Source organism: Cyanistes caeruleus, chromosome 12 (genome assembly GCF_971803275.1).
Source record: "Cyanistes caeruleus chromosome 12, bCyaCae1.hap1.1, whole genome shotgun sequence".
In the NCBI taxonomy this organism is placed as follows: Eukaryota; Metazoa; Chordata; class Aves; order Passeriformes; family Paridae; genus Cyanistes; species Cyanistes caeruleus.
Window position 1 is genome coordinate 2430126 of NC_141712.1, and position 14816 is coordinate 2444941.

At 51.4% G+C, this 14816-nt stretch overlaps 1 protein-coding gene across 1 annotated transcript in view; it reads right to left on the reverse strand.

Annotated features, from left to right (window-relative positions):
* Positions 1–14816, reverse strand: part of LOC147650799 (axonemal central pair apparatus protein HYDIN-like) — a 56834-nt gene that overhangs the window by 36372 nt on the left and 5646 nt on the right. The window contains exons 5-15 of the mRNA XM_086847723.1: positions 14276–14410; positions 12562–12761; positions 11992–12116; positions 10483–10687; positions 8584–8776; positions 7856–7955; positions 6492–6610; positions 5099–5322; positions 3107–3174; positions 2073–2305; positions 1156–1265 (exon numbers count right to left, since the gene is read on the reverse strand). Of these exons, the coding sequence (XP_086703849.1) occupies positions 1156–1265; positions 2073–2305; positions 3107–3174; positions 5099–5322; positions 6492–6610; positions 7856–7955; positions 8584–8776; positions 10483–10687; positions 11992–12116; positions 12562–12761; positions 14276–14410 (1712 nt within the window). The remainder of the gene's footprint in view (positions 1–1155; positions 1266–2072; positions 2306–3106; positions 3175–5098; positions 5323–6491; positions 6611–7855; positions 7956–8583; positions 8777–10482; positions 10688–11991; positions 12117–12561; positions 12762–14275; positions 14411–14816) is intronic.

Genomic DNA, 14816 nt, shown 5'->3' on the forward strand with positions numbered 1-14816 from the left:
AGATAACCCATTTGTCACTGTCAAACAGACATTTAACAGCCCTGCAGTGAGAAATTGCCTTCAAAGCCTTCCCACTCCAACACGGCTTGTCAAGGAGGGGCAAACCCTGAGAGGCAGCAGCCAGAGGCTGCCAAGTGCCCCAGGCAGAGCACTTACTTTGTCCCACAGCTGCCTCAGCCTCTCCTTTACCCCAGAAGGCTTGCAAGGACTCCTGTAACAGTCCCGGTGATCCATGAGCTCTGGGGGAGCATTCCCAACACGGATCAGTGCTCACTAAGGCTCAAGGAACACACGACTCCGGTGTCTCAGTAAAAATGACTCCCTTCTCTCCCACGGGGCTGTTGCCCTGCCTGAAAACTCAGCTGTTTGCCCCAGCTTTGGAGGGCATGGGACACCACCTGCCCTACAGAGTGGGTGATCACCCCCTCCCAGTTCCTACAGCTCCCTCGGTCCTTCACTCCACAGCTCCATGCACTGACTGTCCCCATTTGCACTTGCTTGACAAAACTGCAGCCCAGGCACTGACTGCATGGCTCTGCCTGCGAGAGGGAGCAGCACCAGGGAACTGCATCCCTCTCGACATTAAACTGGCAGGATGGCATTCTGCTGCAGCAAGAGCAACTTTTGGTTTAAGTCTGAAAACATTCAAGCTCAAAATGGGAAGCAGAGGAAAGGAGAAAAACTAGAGCTGACTTGCCACATCAAGGGCTCTTTTCCCCTCGTAAGATCTTGCCCTCACCACTCTGGCTGTGAGCCACTTCCCCACTGTCACGTGCCCTCATGAACAGAACGAGACCCTGACTCTCAGCAGGCTGCTTGGTGTGTCCCAAACCAAAGCAGGGGGGTCTCAACCCAGCACAGCTCCATCTCTTGCAGGAAGAAGGAGAGCAGGTCCTCGGGAAATTTGTTCCAGCTCAAGCACCAAAAACCAGGCCAATAAATGATTTCATTCCTGGTCCCTCTAGAAAAAGGCCCAGGACTGTGCTGGGCTGTGAGCAGGGCTGCTTTTCACCACAGGCTGCTTTCCAAGCACTGCTGTTCTCGTGTCCAGCTGGTCACAACATGAGAACATTAAACAACACTTCCCTTGGGAGCTGCAGCCAGCAAACCCTGTGCCAGGCAGTGTGCTGGGAGAGGCCAGGGAAGTGCTGGTACCTGGCTGTGATGATCACTGATGCCACTTCCTTGCCAACACCCTCCAGGCCCACCAGGTCCACCAGCATTTTCCGGTAGTATTCCATCACCGTGTTGGAGCACAGGGTCACCTGGTGGAAGAGAAGAGCAGTAAATTCTTCCTTATAAAAGCTCATTACCCACACGTGGTATTCTCCAGTTCTTGTTTCATGGGAAGGAAAGGGAGGATTTTGCCTTAATTACTCTGCTGATCCATGTGTAGAGCACAGTCTCTGAGAGTAACAAAAGCCTTCTGGCAATACCAGATTTGTTAAACACACCTTGCTATCATGGCATAGGTCAGCTAAATTCAAACATTAGGCTAAAGCTCTACACACCACTGTACCCAAATTAAGGGGCCAATTTTTCATCTGACTACAATGACACAAATGCAGATGAAATCTGCTGACTTGGACAGAATGAGTTCAGCTTTACAGCAGGAAGCTGAGGGCAAATGTGGCCCAGCAGGTGCTAGGCAGTTCATGGCTGCAGAGCTTTTTGTCTCCACTGGAGATCCCTGCAATGAACACAAATCATTCTGCTCCCCAGGAGAGGAGACATGAGACCAAGAAGAAAAGCAAACTGCTTTCTACAATGACACCTCTCATTCTGTCCTCATCCTTCCTCTGCCCACTTGCAATCAAAGAAACTGCTCTCAAAAACACAAGAATGGCTCCAGTACTTTACCATACGGTTTGTGATCTCAGCGTATGATTTTGGGAACAAAACAGTGCTGCTTCAGTTACATCCTGAGTAACCCAGCTAACAGAGGCCTCAGGCCAGTGCAGATCTCTCACTCACATGATCCTCAAAGCTGGCATCAGAGCTAAAGCCCTCGCACACTCCAGTGAAGCTTTAGCCCTGGGGCTGAAGCGTGTGTGGCTGGACTCTTCCCATACCTCGATATCCTGGTGTCCCTGGGGGAGGATGGTCCCTTGGCTGGGATTCATTGTAAACTCCCTTGGTTCCACATAAAAATGAATTCCCTTCCTCCAGGATGGGTCTCCTTCCTTGCAGATTTGATCCAAGCTGCTGACAGCAGGCTGCGTGCCATCGTCCGACATGCGGAGCTTGAATGTCACGGCCAGCGGGGAGGTGTTAGTGAGGCGACAGGTCATGGTGCGGGGAAAACCTGGGAAAAGGACACAAATATCCATTTAGGCACCAACTGTGTCATGACTCCTGGTGTGAACAGCCTGGTAGGATGAAAGGGTGACTGCAGTTTAGCTCTTTACTATGTGAACTACAGCTCACCGAGAAGCTACGTGAGGAATTAATGGAATCTGGAGCTAGAAGGTGATGCAAAGCACCCTAATGCAGTTTCTCTCTGCAGCATCCTTAAGGCATCTCCTGGTTTGGGCCAAACAGACTGAGCAGGTGACAGCTCAGAGCACATTCCACTGGAGGCAAACCTGAGCCTTGCTTCGAGAGCAGTGATTAGGAACCATGTCCCACCTCACCCAACAAAGGGGGCCATCACAGCCCTGCTGCTCCCTGTGATTGCTGCCTGCAAGGGTTTACCCCACTTGAGCTCTGAGATTTGCTTTCCATCCTGGAAAGCCAGAGCTCCAGCCACACATGGTGGGGATGTCCTGCAGAGCCCGGCCACCGGCCACCACTGCTCTGCACTGGACATCTGGCTTGGCTGGCCAGCTCTGTGGGGAGGAGACTTCTCCCAGGCCTGCTCACCAAGAGTCATTTGAACACAGATGGGGGGAAAAAACAACTGCAGGCACAGCCCAGAGCTTCTATTCCTTGGTTCTATTTGATCTGACAAGGGCAAAATGCTACCTGAGGCACCAGCAGCCCTGGAGTTCCCAGCCTGAAGAGGCTGCTGTGGCAGAAGACGAGTGATGGATGTTTTTATGTTCAAGTGGTTCATTGTGGAACGCACAGATCCCTCACGCTGTGCCCAAGCCCAGGGAACACTCACCGAAGGAGATGTCACCGTAGTGGAGCTCATGGAGGTCGAAGTGTAAAGCCGGCCCAGTGACACACCCCCTGCGATGACGAGCACAGAGCAGGAGGAAATGCCTCGGTTAAAGGGAGTCACAAAGTGTGTGGCAGCCCTGGCTCGGGGACATAAAGCCTGGGGTCAGGGGCACCGTGGGCTTCAAATCAACACAGCACCATGTGCTCAGCACAGTGTCCGTGTGGGCAGGAGGCAGCTAAAGCCAAGTGGCCGGCAGCCAACAGCCACTGGTGGGGATTTGGGCACAGGGCAGGCAGGAAAAGCCCCCAGTTGCTGGTGGTGCCATGAAGGACCCTGAACACACACCCACACATGGCTCCATTGCCTCAGTTTCCCCATCTGTAATGTGATGGACATAGAAGTCCCCACAAACTTCTGTAACCAGCCTTTCCAGCCACGGGCTCCCTGCCTTGCTGCTTCTTAGCTCCAACAGGTGTTCCCATGGAGGAGCTTTCTCAGCAGATTTTGAGCCACACAATCATTACTGACAGACTTTAGAGACATGAAGCCAGGGGAGCCCCAAGCATCCTCTGAAAAGAGCAGCAACAGTTCTGCACAGTGGGCAGATGAATCCTAGAGGAAAGGACCAGCCTGGCACCAGTGCAGCAGCCGGCACAGCCAAGGGCAATGGCTTCAACAACCAAACATGGGTGTCCTGAATCTACCACGCCACCTCACCTGTCCTTGAACTCAGCAGACAGGCTCCAAAAGTCACCAACATCCACTGAAATCAGCACTTGAAGCTGCACAACACTCACGAGTTTATTTTGTGGGTGACACCAATCCATGCCCACTCTGCTTTTTGGTTAAAAATCAAGGACCAGTGAACTGTGCCTTCTCTTGTGTTCCCAGGACTGCCACTGGCTCTGCTCTACACATCTCTACAAGAGACACCTGCCCTTGCCCAAGGAGAAAGCTGCTTATGCAATAATGTCCCAGGAGCAGATTGGGGGGAGACAGAGGAGAATCAATTGATGGTGAAAGGTTCCCTCTTGATTTCCAAAATAACAGAGCAGCACTTTTCCTCCAAAAACAAAGCCAGCATAATTGTTTCTCCAATTATAATAATTGTTCTCCAGCGGGCAGACCTACTCACCACTTTCCTCTTGCTAAGTCCTAATTTTCTTATTCTTTTTTGATCCATCTCCCTTATCTCATTGGTATAATCAAGTGCAGGGTGCATTCATTTCTTTATTGCCTTGATCCAGTGCCTCCCAACAGCAGCAGCCTAGCTGCAAAGCTCCAGAGCAGCCAGCATCAGCTTTCCTGCTTGCAGGACATTATCCTACCAGCACATGGCTCAGGCTGGCAGGGACAATCCCTCGTGCTGCTGTGGAACTGAGGACTGAGCTCTGCCTTCCCTGTTATCACCCCTTCTCCCTTTGCTGGGCCAGGATTATCTCTTGCAGTGGCACCAGCCCATGGGATGATGCCCATGTCCTTGGCACATTCCTGCTGCACAGTTCCCTGTCTCCCAGCCCTTTCCTAGCTGTGGAAAGGAGGGACTGGAGCACTCTCTGCACAGGAGTTGGGAGCACAGCTTGTCCCCCACAGCATGGCCATGAGAGGTGAGGTGAGGCTGCTGCTGCCCATTTGGGATGGATTATGAGCAGAAGTTTTTAAAAACACTGCTGCTGCTGCAGAATCACCCAGGCTGCCCCATCTCCAAAGCCCTGGGAGCTTTGCTGGGTGTTGAGCTGGGACAGCCCAGAGCAGCTACTGCCCAAAGCTGATCCATCCCACTGCCTGCCATGGCCCAAGGCAGAGGGAGATCCCTGCAGGGAGGAGTCATTCCAGCCCCCGGGCACCCTACACTGGGGCAGTGCCAGGATCAGAGCAGAGATGAAGAGCTCAGGAAACTCCTTTTTCCTCTGCTCGACCCCAAAATGAGGGAGGTGGGGGATGTCCCAGAGACAGCTACAGATGTGCCCAGCAAGCTCCCAGAGTCCTTACCAGACTGTCAGGATCACAGGCGTAGGAGATGCAGCCACACGGAACTGGAATTGTTCCTCAAAGCTCCCCAGGACGGTGGCATTGAAGGAGATGTGAATCGTCTGGATCCCACCTGCTGCAATGACGCCCTCCTCGGGGGCAAACTTGAAGCAGCGGCCCACGGTTGTGGCTGAAGGGATGTAGGTGAAGGGAGCATCTATAGCTCCTCGGTTCATCAGTTTCACCTGCAGCAGCAAGAAAGCAAAAGGGAAATTCATGTGCAATCTTCCCTTCTTGTCAGTTATTTTCTAATGATGCAATTCCCACCCAGAAAAGGCAGAAGATGCTTTGTGCTGCTGAAAGGCAGAAGTCCAAAAATACAACAGGACAAGTTCTGCCTTTGGGTTTTCATGCAAAGCAGCAGTAATTGCACATAACCAGAGTCACCCTGGGCTTCTCCCATGGACACAGAGCACTCCAGCTCTGGCCAGCATCACCAAGCTCATTCAGAGCTGGCCCTGAGAGCAACGTGGGGCAGCTGCGTAGTCAATCACCAGAGAGCTGCCACTGCCCCACTTAGCACAGCTCCAACAGTTCCATCTACTCATTCACCTTTTCCCAAATCATGACAACAACACATTGATAACGAGGCATCACCACCAAATACAGAGACAGCACCATCTTTTGGTAAAAAAACCCAGGGTGTTTTTCCTTTCCACAGCCAAGCTTTTGAAAGAGTCTGGCATGATGCAGTGCCTTATTTTCTCCCTCTTTCAGTTGCTCTCTATTTTTTTTGCAAACTTGACACTATTTTGAGGGAGAGGCAAAGAGGTAGAAAGATCCTTAGCTTTATTCCTAGGAACACTTTTGTCTTTCTAGAGTCAGGGATGCAGCAAGGCTGGAGTGTGGTGAGGGAGTGGTCAGCAAAGGAAAGAATCCCAAGCCCTTTGCAAGGGCCAGCACTGAGCCAGGAGGCTGGATGGCTTTCCTGTGACTCCCAGGAATAAGCAGGAGACACTCCACTGAGAATTGTTTGCAGGGTACTGAAGCTCAACACAGCCAGTTTGTTCCAGCTGCTTCTGAACAGTCCAGTGCAAAGGTGCCTTGTGTCTGGGGCTGCCACAAAAGCCTCTGAACGTGCAGCTTTTTGACCCAGTCTGGGTTTCATATGCCAAGGGGTTGTTTTTCAGGAAGCTTCTGAGCTGACCCCCAAGGAAGGCTGCCAAAAATTGGCATTACCAAGGGACTGGGGCTTCATGAACAGCAGACACACCTTTCTGACCCCACCAGATCTGCCCAGTACGTCCAATATTCCCTGCTCACAACTGCCCGTGTTGTCAGGAATTCCACAGGTCCACCAGGCTTGCTGCTGCCTCAGGAGCCATCAAGATCCATCCCAACCCCTGCTGCTCACCTCATAGACGTGGGAGGTGTTGACAAAAATGTTCCCAAGTTTCAGCATTTGACGGCTGAATTCAACCACGGGTCCTTGGCCTTCCCCTCGGAGGTGCAGGGGCAGCCTGCTCCCACGGCCTGGGGAGAGATGCTCATTTCAGTACAATAATTCCCACTGTTACACTCTATTTTCCAGCCTGCCTGAACGCTGGCCCCTGACTCTGAGCTGGATAAAACCAGCTCCTGATATTGCAAGAGAAGATTTGGACCCTTCTCTTCCCTCAGGACATTTCCCTTGGGGCTGACTTCCAATTTCTAACCCATTCCTTGGGCTGGTTTCCAATTTTAGCCACCAGTTTGCTGAGTTTTAAACATTTCTCATGTCCTGAAATGACAGCCCATGGAGTAATGGGTATCAATGGAAAGAAAGGAAATTAAAGTGAGGTATTAGGAAGAAATGTTTTACTGTGAGGCTGGTGAGACACTGGAGCAGGCTCCCCAGGGGAATTGTGGAGGTTCCAGCCCTGAAAGTGTTCAAAGCCAGGCTGCTTGGGGCTTGGAGCTACCTGCTCTAGTGGGAGGTGTCCCTGCCCAGGGCAGGGCTCTTGGGACTGGACCATCTTTAAGGTCCATTCCATCCCTAACATACCATGATTCTATGGTTTCCTTCCCATGCACCTAGAGGAGCTTTGAAATCCATTCAGTGAAGGCACAAAGCTCATCAAGAGATTGGCAATTGTACCTGGCAGATTGCTGGGCAGCAATTGCCAAGCTACCTGGCCCAGTAGCACAAGACTTTGTTACCCAAGCCCTCAACTTCTGGCACTCAGCATTGTGTTCTATCTCCACAGACTGGGAGCTGCAAGGTGCCAATTCCCACACAGGGAGAGAAGCAGGTGCTGGCCAAGGCTGGTCCCTCTACAAAGACCCTGGGCTCAGTGGGGCTCAGCCACCTCTGGTCTGGTGGTGTGTGGGCAGTGGGAGGTGATCCAGGCTCAGGGAGCACATTTCTAACTCAGCTCCTGCTGCCTGATGATGGATCCATGCCAAATGGACCCATCCTGGAGGTCACTGGTCTAGAGGGGCTTAGTGCTTGTTCTCTCAAGCTGTTCTGCTCTGGCCTTTGAGGAAATGCTGGCAAAGCCGTGCCATGAAAACTTCTCCCTGCAGTGCCTGGGTTGTTCTGGGATCAGTAACCCAGACCCAGGATTCTGACCCTGGCCTTGCACAGGAGACTCCCTGGAAGCTGCAGGGGCAGTGGCATGTGCCAGCACTGCCCTGCTGCCCAGGGACTCTTCCCAGCAGTTCCAGGGGAGCTCAGTGGGCTCAGGCTTGCACCATGGCTTCAGTAGGGCTGAGAGAAGCAGGGGAAAGGAGCTGTACCTGAGATGTTGCAGTAAGCCACACTCCGATACTCTCGGGCCTTTAGGGGTTTAAAGGTCACCTTGATTTGGACTGAACTATTTGGCCCGATCTCTCCCTCCTGAAACAGAAAGAGACAGCAAAACATTTCTCTTCAAACTTCCCATTTCTTGTGTACAACCACAGTCCTGCAAGCCTTTATTTAGAGCATCAGTGATGAGTGAACAACACAAGGAGCCCAAGGAAACGCTCCAAACCCAGCTCAATACACCACTGGAAGCTCTCAATGCTCAGCTGATCAGCTCCCACTCTCCACAACATTCCCACTGCTCTGACACAAGCTGTTGGTCACATCATGCTGCTGTCAGCTGCAGTATGTAACTGCCTCTGTGCACTGGTGCACTTGGCAAGAAGAGAACATGATCCCCTTCCCTGGAAATAAAAATATTAGTTTAACCTGTTTGGAAAGAAAGCAGGGGTTGGGATTATTCTGGGGTTTACTCCAAGATGAGAAGGGATTTTGCACTGTGCAGACTCCAGGCATTCATCATCTCTCACAATGCCAATCCTCAGAATCAGGGCTCTGGTTGATGGGAGAACGTGGGGGTTCACTTGCATAAACAGAAGAGGAGGAGGAGGAAAGGGAAGGGGAAGGGGAAGGGGATAGGGAAGAGTTAGAGTGTTAGAGTGTTAGGGAGTTAGAGAGTTAGAGTTAGAGGAAGAAAGTGAGGCTCTCAGCTATCACTTACCAGTGGCTCAAGGGAAAAAGCATCATTGGAGAATAGCATGGGGTCTTCTTTCACCATCATCATCTTCTCCCGGACGCTGCTCTTCAGGATGGCGCGGCGATCTTCACAGGAACCCTTCTTCTTCGCTCTTCTTCTCTCTCCCGTCGTGTTGTCCACGCAGGCCTCTCTCGGTGATCGCAGCAAGTAACACTGCCTGCAGCCACAGGGACAGACAAAGCCAGCAGATGGTTCAATGAGCCCGAGATTTGCAGAGAGAAGTGGAAGTGCAGGAGAGCAAAGCACCTGGGGAGGAGCAGCAGCAGCTCCCAGCAAGGGCTGACCCCAAGCCATGGCAATCCCAAGTGGATCAGAGCATAACTTGTTCACTGGTACAACAGGTAGTTTTACAGCACACTTGCACACACAGGAGAGGTTTGGAAAGCCAGCATCCCTTAAGAGAACCTCCGGCCTCAAAGCCTCTGCCAAAACTGAGGGACAATCCAGCAGCCACCTCAACTGGCTTTTCCTACCACTGAGATGCTCAGGGGAGGAGATAAAGATCATGGAGCAGGACTTCCCTGGGAAGGGGAGATGAAGCTGGGTCACAGCTCTGTGTTACCAGCATCACTCTTGGTTTCTTCTCTTTGGGACCTGCCCTGTTCCCTGCTCTGCCTTTCTCAAGAGCATCCCAGAGCACTTCCAAAGGAAATGGATGAATTCAGGCACTGCATCCCTTCAATGACATTCAAGGTTTTAAATGCATGAAAACAGAGGCTCTGAGAAGGGAAGGGACTTGGTTCTGCAGGAGGGGGACAGCAAACTCCTGGAGAGACCTTTTTGTGATCCAGAGCTTTATGGGTCCCATCCCAGTGCATGGTAGTAGAATCCTGTAGTAGTCCTGAGAAGAAAAGGATCCTACACTATCTCCTCTCATAAAAAAAAGTCTTCTCTGCTCCAAGACCTCAAAAGTTTCTCTGACAGCAGGACAGTGGCCTTGGAGCTAAAACCATCCCTAGGACTGGAAATAAGGAAGAATGAAATGTCATGGTGACAGTCTAGGACTGTCATAAAACTGGTGTGAAAACAGATGCTTTTGGAAAAAAACCCATGAAACCAAAACCAGGCTGAAGTTTCCTTTGGGGAAACCTTGTTGCTTCTGAGGGGAAAGTGGATCACCTGGGGTCCAGGCTGAGGCAGGCAAGTGGGAAAAATGGAAATAAACAGCCCAGGGAAGCAGCCAGAGAAGGTCACAGGATTTTCTTTTAACACACAGAGCTTGTATGAAAGTCAGACATCGTGTAAGCAGATAGAGAACAGTGGAAAACCAAGAAGCCCAGGGCACTAAAGGACCCTCTTGCCAGCCATTCAAGTGGGCCAGTGTTCATCTCCTGGTCCTTTGCAGGCAGCTTAAAATGGCTCTGAGGAGTGCAAATGACCTGGCCCACAGCAAGCAGGGGCTTTCCAGGGCAGTTTTGGCAGGGCAGTTCTGGCAGGGCAGTTTGCACAAGCAGGCTGAGCAGAAAGGATGCAGCCACCCACCCTCCTTCTGTAGTGGGTTGTGTCTTTTGGCTGGTTGTGAGGTGCTTGCCTTTTATTTTCTTTTTGCTTTCTTCCCTTTTTTTCCCCCCCAGCAATGGTTTACAAATGACCAAAAGCCATTGCTGCTGCTGCCCCGTTAGAACTTGAGGAAATCCAGTCATTGCCATCAACCTTTCCTTCCCAAAATGCCATCCCTGGCTGGGGTATAAATGGAACTGGAATGTCAAGTGCTGAGCTCCTGAAGCCCAGGGACACACCCCCTAATGCCAGGGATGCTTTACTTGGCCTGAGCCATTCCAAAGCACCAACACCCTCCTGAGGCCGTACGTTAGTTTTAGTCTTGGCCCATGGATCTCACTGAAATGCATCTTTCAAACCAACCTCCTCTTCTCTTCATTCTCATCTTCCTCACTAGGAAAAGTCTTCCACTGGAACTGGGCTCTGATGTTACTCCTGTTCTCGATGAACATTGCTGTGTGGCTTGACGTGGTGATGAAAGTCTTCTTCAGCTCCACGGAATACGTCCTCAACCCGATGCTGACATCTACAGCTTCTCCCTGAAGGTTTGTGTGGATCCTTTCTTCACCTGGAACAAAGCAAAGGGGAGCCTTTGCTCAGCTCAGTTGCTGATGAAAGCCCAAGGAACAGAGCAAACCACAGGTGACAGAAGAAAGGGTCACAGCTTTAAGCTCTATTTGCAGTTCTAGGGGTCAGCACATTTATAACGTCCTGACAGCTGTGTGTGTGCAGCGTGAGGGTGTCCTGGGCACCTCCTAAAACAGCTCATTTTGGAGTGTGTTTGTGGAGATTTGGCCCCAAGGTACAATGAGGTTTGTCAGGTGTGCTCAGGTGACCCACTCAGATCACCAGGATTTCTGCATCCAAGTCCTTCAGGTGATGCTAAGGAGCCCTGTTCAGTCCTGGCTTGCCTGGGGTTCCCCCTGGGCATCCCATGAGATTCCTGTCTCTCCTGATCCCTTGGATCCCTTGCTGCTGACAAGCAAATCCACCTGGGGGCATGTGAGCAGAAAAAGGAGGCCCAGAGGAACAAGTGAGGTGAAGCCCACAGCAGGAGGGGACCCAGGTGAGGAAACACAACCAGCCTGGCTCTGCAATATGACAAACCACTACAAAATGAACACCATGAAAATCATCAGCAGCAGCAGCTCCCTGTCCAAACACACAGCCACATCAGTCTTGAAATATTTGATATTGTTCTGATCTCAAAAACCAAACGGGATCATTTCAAATTGAATAAAAAAGGGACCAAGGAAAGATCAGTAAGTACAGAGCAGCTTCTACATGAAGCCTGAATGGGATTCCTCAGTCAAGAAATCAAATGGGAGATAGATGTGAGAGGTGTGCAACAGCATGAATGGCCTGGGAAATGGGGACAAGGAAAAAATTGTCTTGATTTGTCACCAAAAAGTACTTGAGGATTTGAAAATGTTATTAGACAGAAACTATATATATGTGTAGAGGGCAACACAGTACAAGGGTCTGTGACAAGCCAGTGGAGCAGCAGCCTATGGGACAGAGGTGTGCAAGAAATACACTGCATTGGAGAGAGTCTGATGGAGACCTCACACCTCACACACAGCACTGGCCAGAATAAAACAAAACTTCAGCCAGGCATAGCCACATGGCAGTGGAGAATCAGGGCTCCTCCTTCCTCCACTCAGCAACTCTCAGCAAAACAGGAGCCCAAAAATCTTAGTCCTGTTAGAGGGGATGCACTTTATCAGCCCCCTAAGCACCAACTGGTTCTCAGTTTTCTTTGGGGTTGAGCTGGAACAGGGGAGGTACATCTAGAAGGAATTGAGGTGGCTGGCACAACAGGGAGTGGTGCTGGAGAAGTGTCCTGTGCCCCGTGCAGTGCCCAGCACTCACCTGTGTTGTAGCACACCACCATGGACCCAAAATGGGCACCAGTGGTCAGCGGGTGAAATCCCACTGTCACCTGCACGCTGTCACCAGCACCCAGAGCTCCCATGGCCGGAACCACGGAGAAAGGACTGCAACACAAAGAGAGAGATCAGGACTCAGGGGACATCTGGGGATGATATTCCTTCTGCAGTGCAGGTCACTTCGGCTCCCTTGGGCAAGCAGGGAGCACAGAAACCTCAGGCAACAGAAAAGAGACAAAACAGGATCAGAAACAGCTGCTGACCTACTTCTGAGGGGATACAGACCTCAGGAGATCCTGTGGGATAAAATGACCTCATCTGCCCCATACTCTGCATCCAGCTCTCTGCAATGAGACCCAAGGATCCCACTGCCAGCAATCCCATCAGAGAATGGTTTGTGAAACCACTGAAAGCAAGAGCAGATGCCATCCATCCTGCTCACTTCCAGCCAGAGCTGCAGTGCAGCCCTGATGCTCAGCTTCCTTTTGTTGCTCTTTGCCAAGCCTATTATCACCCAAAGGTGTTTTGCACAAGGACAGAGGAGCTGCCTCACCTCTGGGTGCTGATGTAGTAATGAGCCTCCAGGTTGCCAGTGTTGCGAAGCAACAGAGTCTTCTTGGTGCTGCTCTTGACCGGACACTCCGAGAAGTTCAGCTGGTCTGGGATGGTCAGGATAGCTCGGGCAGCAATGGCCCGAATTGGCACAACTATCCTTTCTGTTTTAGTGATGCAGACCAGCTCATGGGAATAATCCTGCAGGAAAAGAAACTAGCTCAGCATGGGGCATTTAGTGCCATTCCCATGGCAGAAGAAAACAATGGCCTAGAACCCTTCAAGGGCATCTATTCTATTCTATTCTATTCTATTCTATTCTATTCTATTCTATTCTATTCTATTCTATTCTATTCTATTCTATTCTACTCTACTCTACTCTACTCTACTCTACTCTACTCTACTCTACTCTACTCTATTCCACCCCAAAATGAACACTAAGTTCTACCAATAATATTATTATTATTAAAGGCACCAGTTCACTTTGCAAAACCTATCTCAGTGGCATTAAGCTCTCATGTCATTAGGGTCATACAGAGAACTGCCCTAGGCCACAACTTCTACTCTAAAGTTTAATGATGTTAAATAATTTCCAAGTCCCTTCTAAGGAACATGGAGCTAGGGAACACAGGCCATTCCTCTTTAGGTTCCTGTATTCCTGCTGTTTGAGAATAGGACCAAGTGTTAAACTGACTCTAAGCAGCAAAAGGAAAGGAAGGTGAGAAAACAGCTGCACCCAAAATGGTCCTGCACCTCTGGTCTAGTGTAGAAACATGAGTTGGCTCACAACTCCCCTCTAACTTTGCCTCTCCAAGCAAGTCAGGAGAAGAACAGTGCTAAGAGGTAGCAGGATGCTGTTGGATGTTGTTTGTTTCCCTTCCTCCCTTCCCTGCCATGTCCTAAACCCTTCTGTATGAACAAACCTCCAGATCCCAGCACTGAGATCAGAGCTCCAGGGCCTCGGCACTGCTGCTCAAATCTCCCCAGCAAAGCACGTTTGGCACGGAATGGGGGCCAGTGGACAGAGCAGCCCCAGTGACAGGCATGAAGACAGAGCCACAGCAGTGTCACTGCCACAGGCTCTGGGCTCACAGCTCTGCCTGCAGGTTGTACCTGCCCTACAGCAGCTCTTTCAGCAGGTGTCCAAGTCCCCTTGCAGCTCACCAACCTCCTGCTAAGGGCACCTAGAGCTCAGTGTGCCTGTGCCAGGCTGGGCTCACAGGCACAGCACATCCTCTGCCCTGGCCTTGCAGCTGTACTTTGGTCACTTGTGCTGTGGCACAGCACAGCTGCAAGGCTGGAGAACAGAGGGGGCAGAAATCACCACTTTGCTCCAGCCCAGGCTGAGGCAGGGAAGCTGTTGCCAGTCAGGAAGGAGGAAAGCTCTCTGAGCTCTTCATTCTTCCAGTGTTTTCCATAAGAATGAAACCCCTTCCACCGTACCTAGAGATGGCTGAACATCTCTCAACAGCCCTCTGTCATTTTCATCCTGTTCCCTGTGCATCTTCCCTTGGGAATGCTCAGGAATGTGCAGGGAGGGGAAGCAGGGCCTGTCAGGCCTGGCTGCAGCCCCTGACAGCACGTGCCAAGGTGAGCCTGGCTGCAGGCTGCCTGCCCCCAGCCTGGAGCCAAGCTCACAGCATGGAATGGGCTGTCCCAGAGTGCAGGGAGAACAATGGCTCTGGAGATAATGGTGTGTTTTGGCTCAGTCTCACCTTGCTCTCGCTGGGGGTGAACTGAATGCGCACACGGGCAGTCGCACCTCGTGGCACAGCACGGTACGCGTCGTTGGGGCACACCAGCCTGAAATAAGGCGAGCTCTGCATGGAGACCTGCACCAGCTGAACACACTGCAGGGAAGACATGAAACAATGATTGTGCCACTTGTGCAAACAGGCTGACAGGAGACCTGTCCGTGCCCTGCTGACATCCTTCCTTGATCCCTTTCCCAAAGCACTTTCAGCTGTGCAGGTACAGGCACATCATTCACAAGGGACAACTTGAATCCCTTCTGTCTGGCTCATTTTGGCCAGGGGCACTAGGGCAGTGCCCCGTGGGAAGGAAGGGCCCAGCAGGTCAGCACCAGCAGGATGGAGACAGAGCACCTGCACCAAGTCATCTGCACATTCAACAAGGCCAAAAAACCTGCTGGCTGCTGCCTGCACACAGCCATGCAGTGGTGTTCCAGACAGGGGATGTGCTACCTGAAAGCAAAGCAGCACATTATCCTGGGGGAAGGAAGAAATTCCCTTCTAG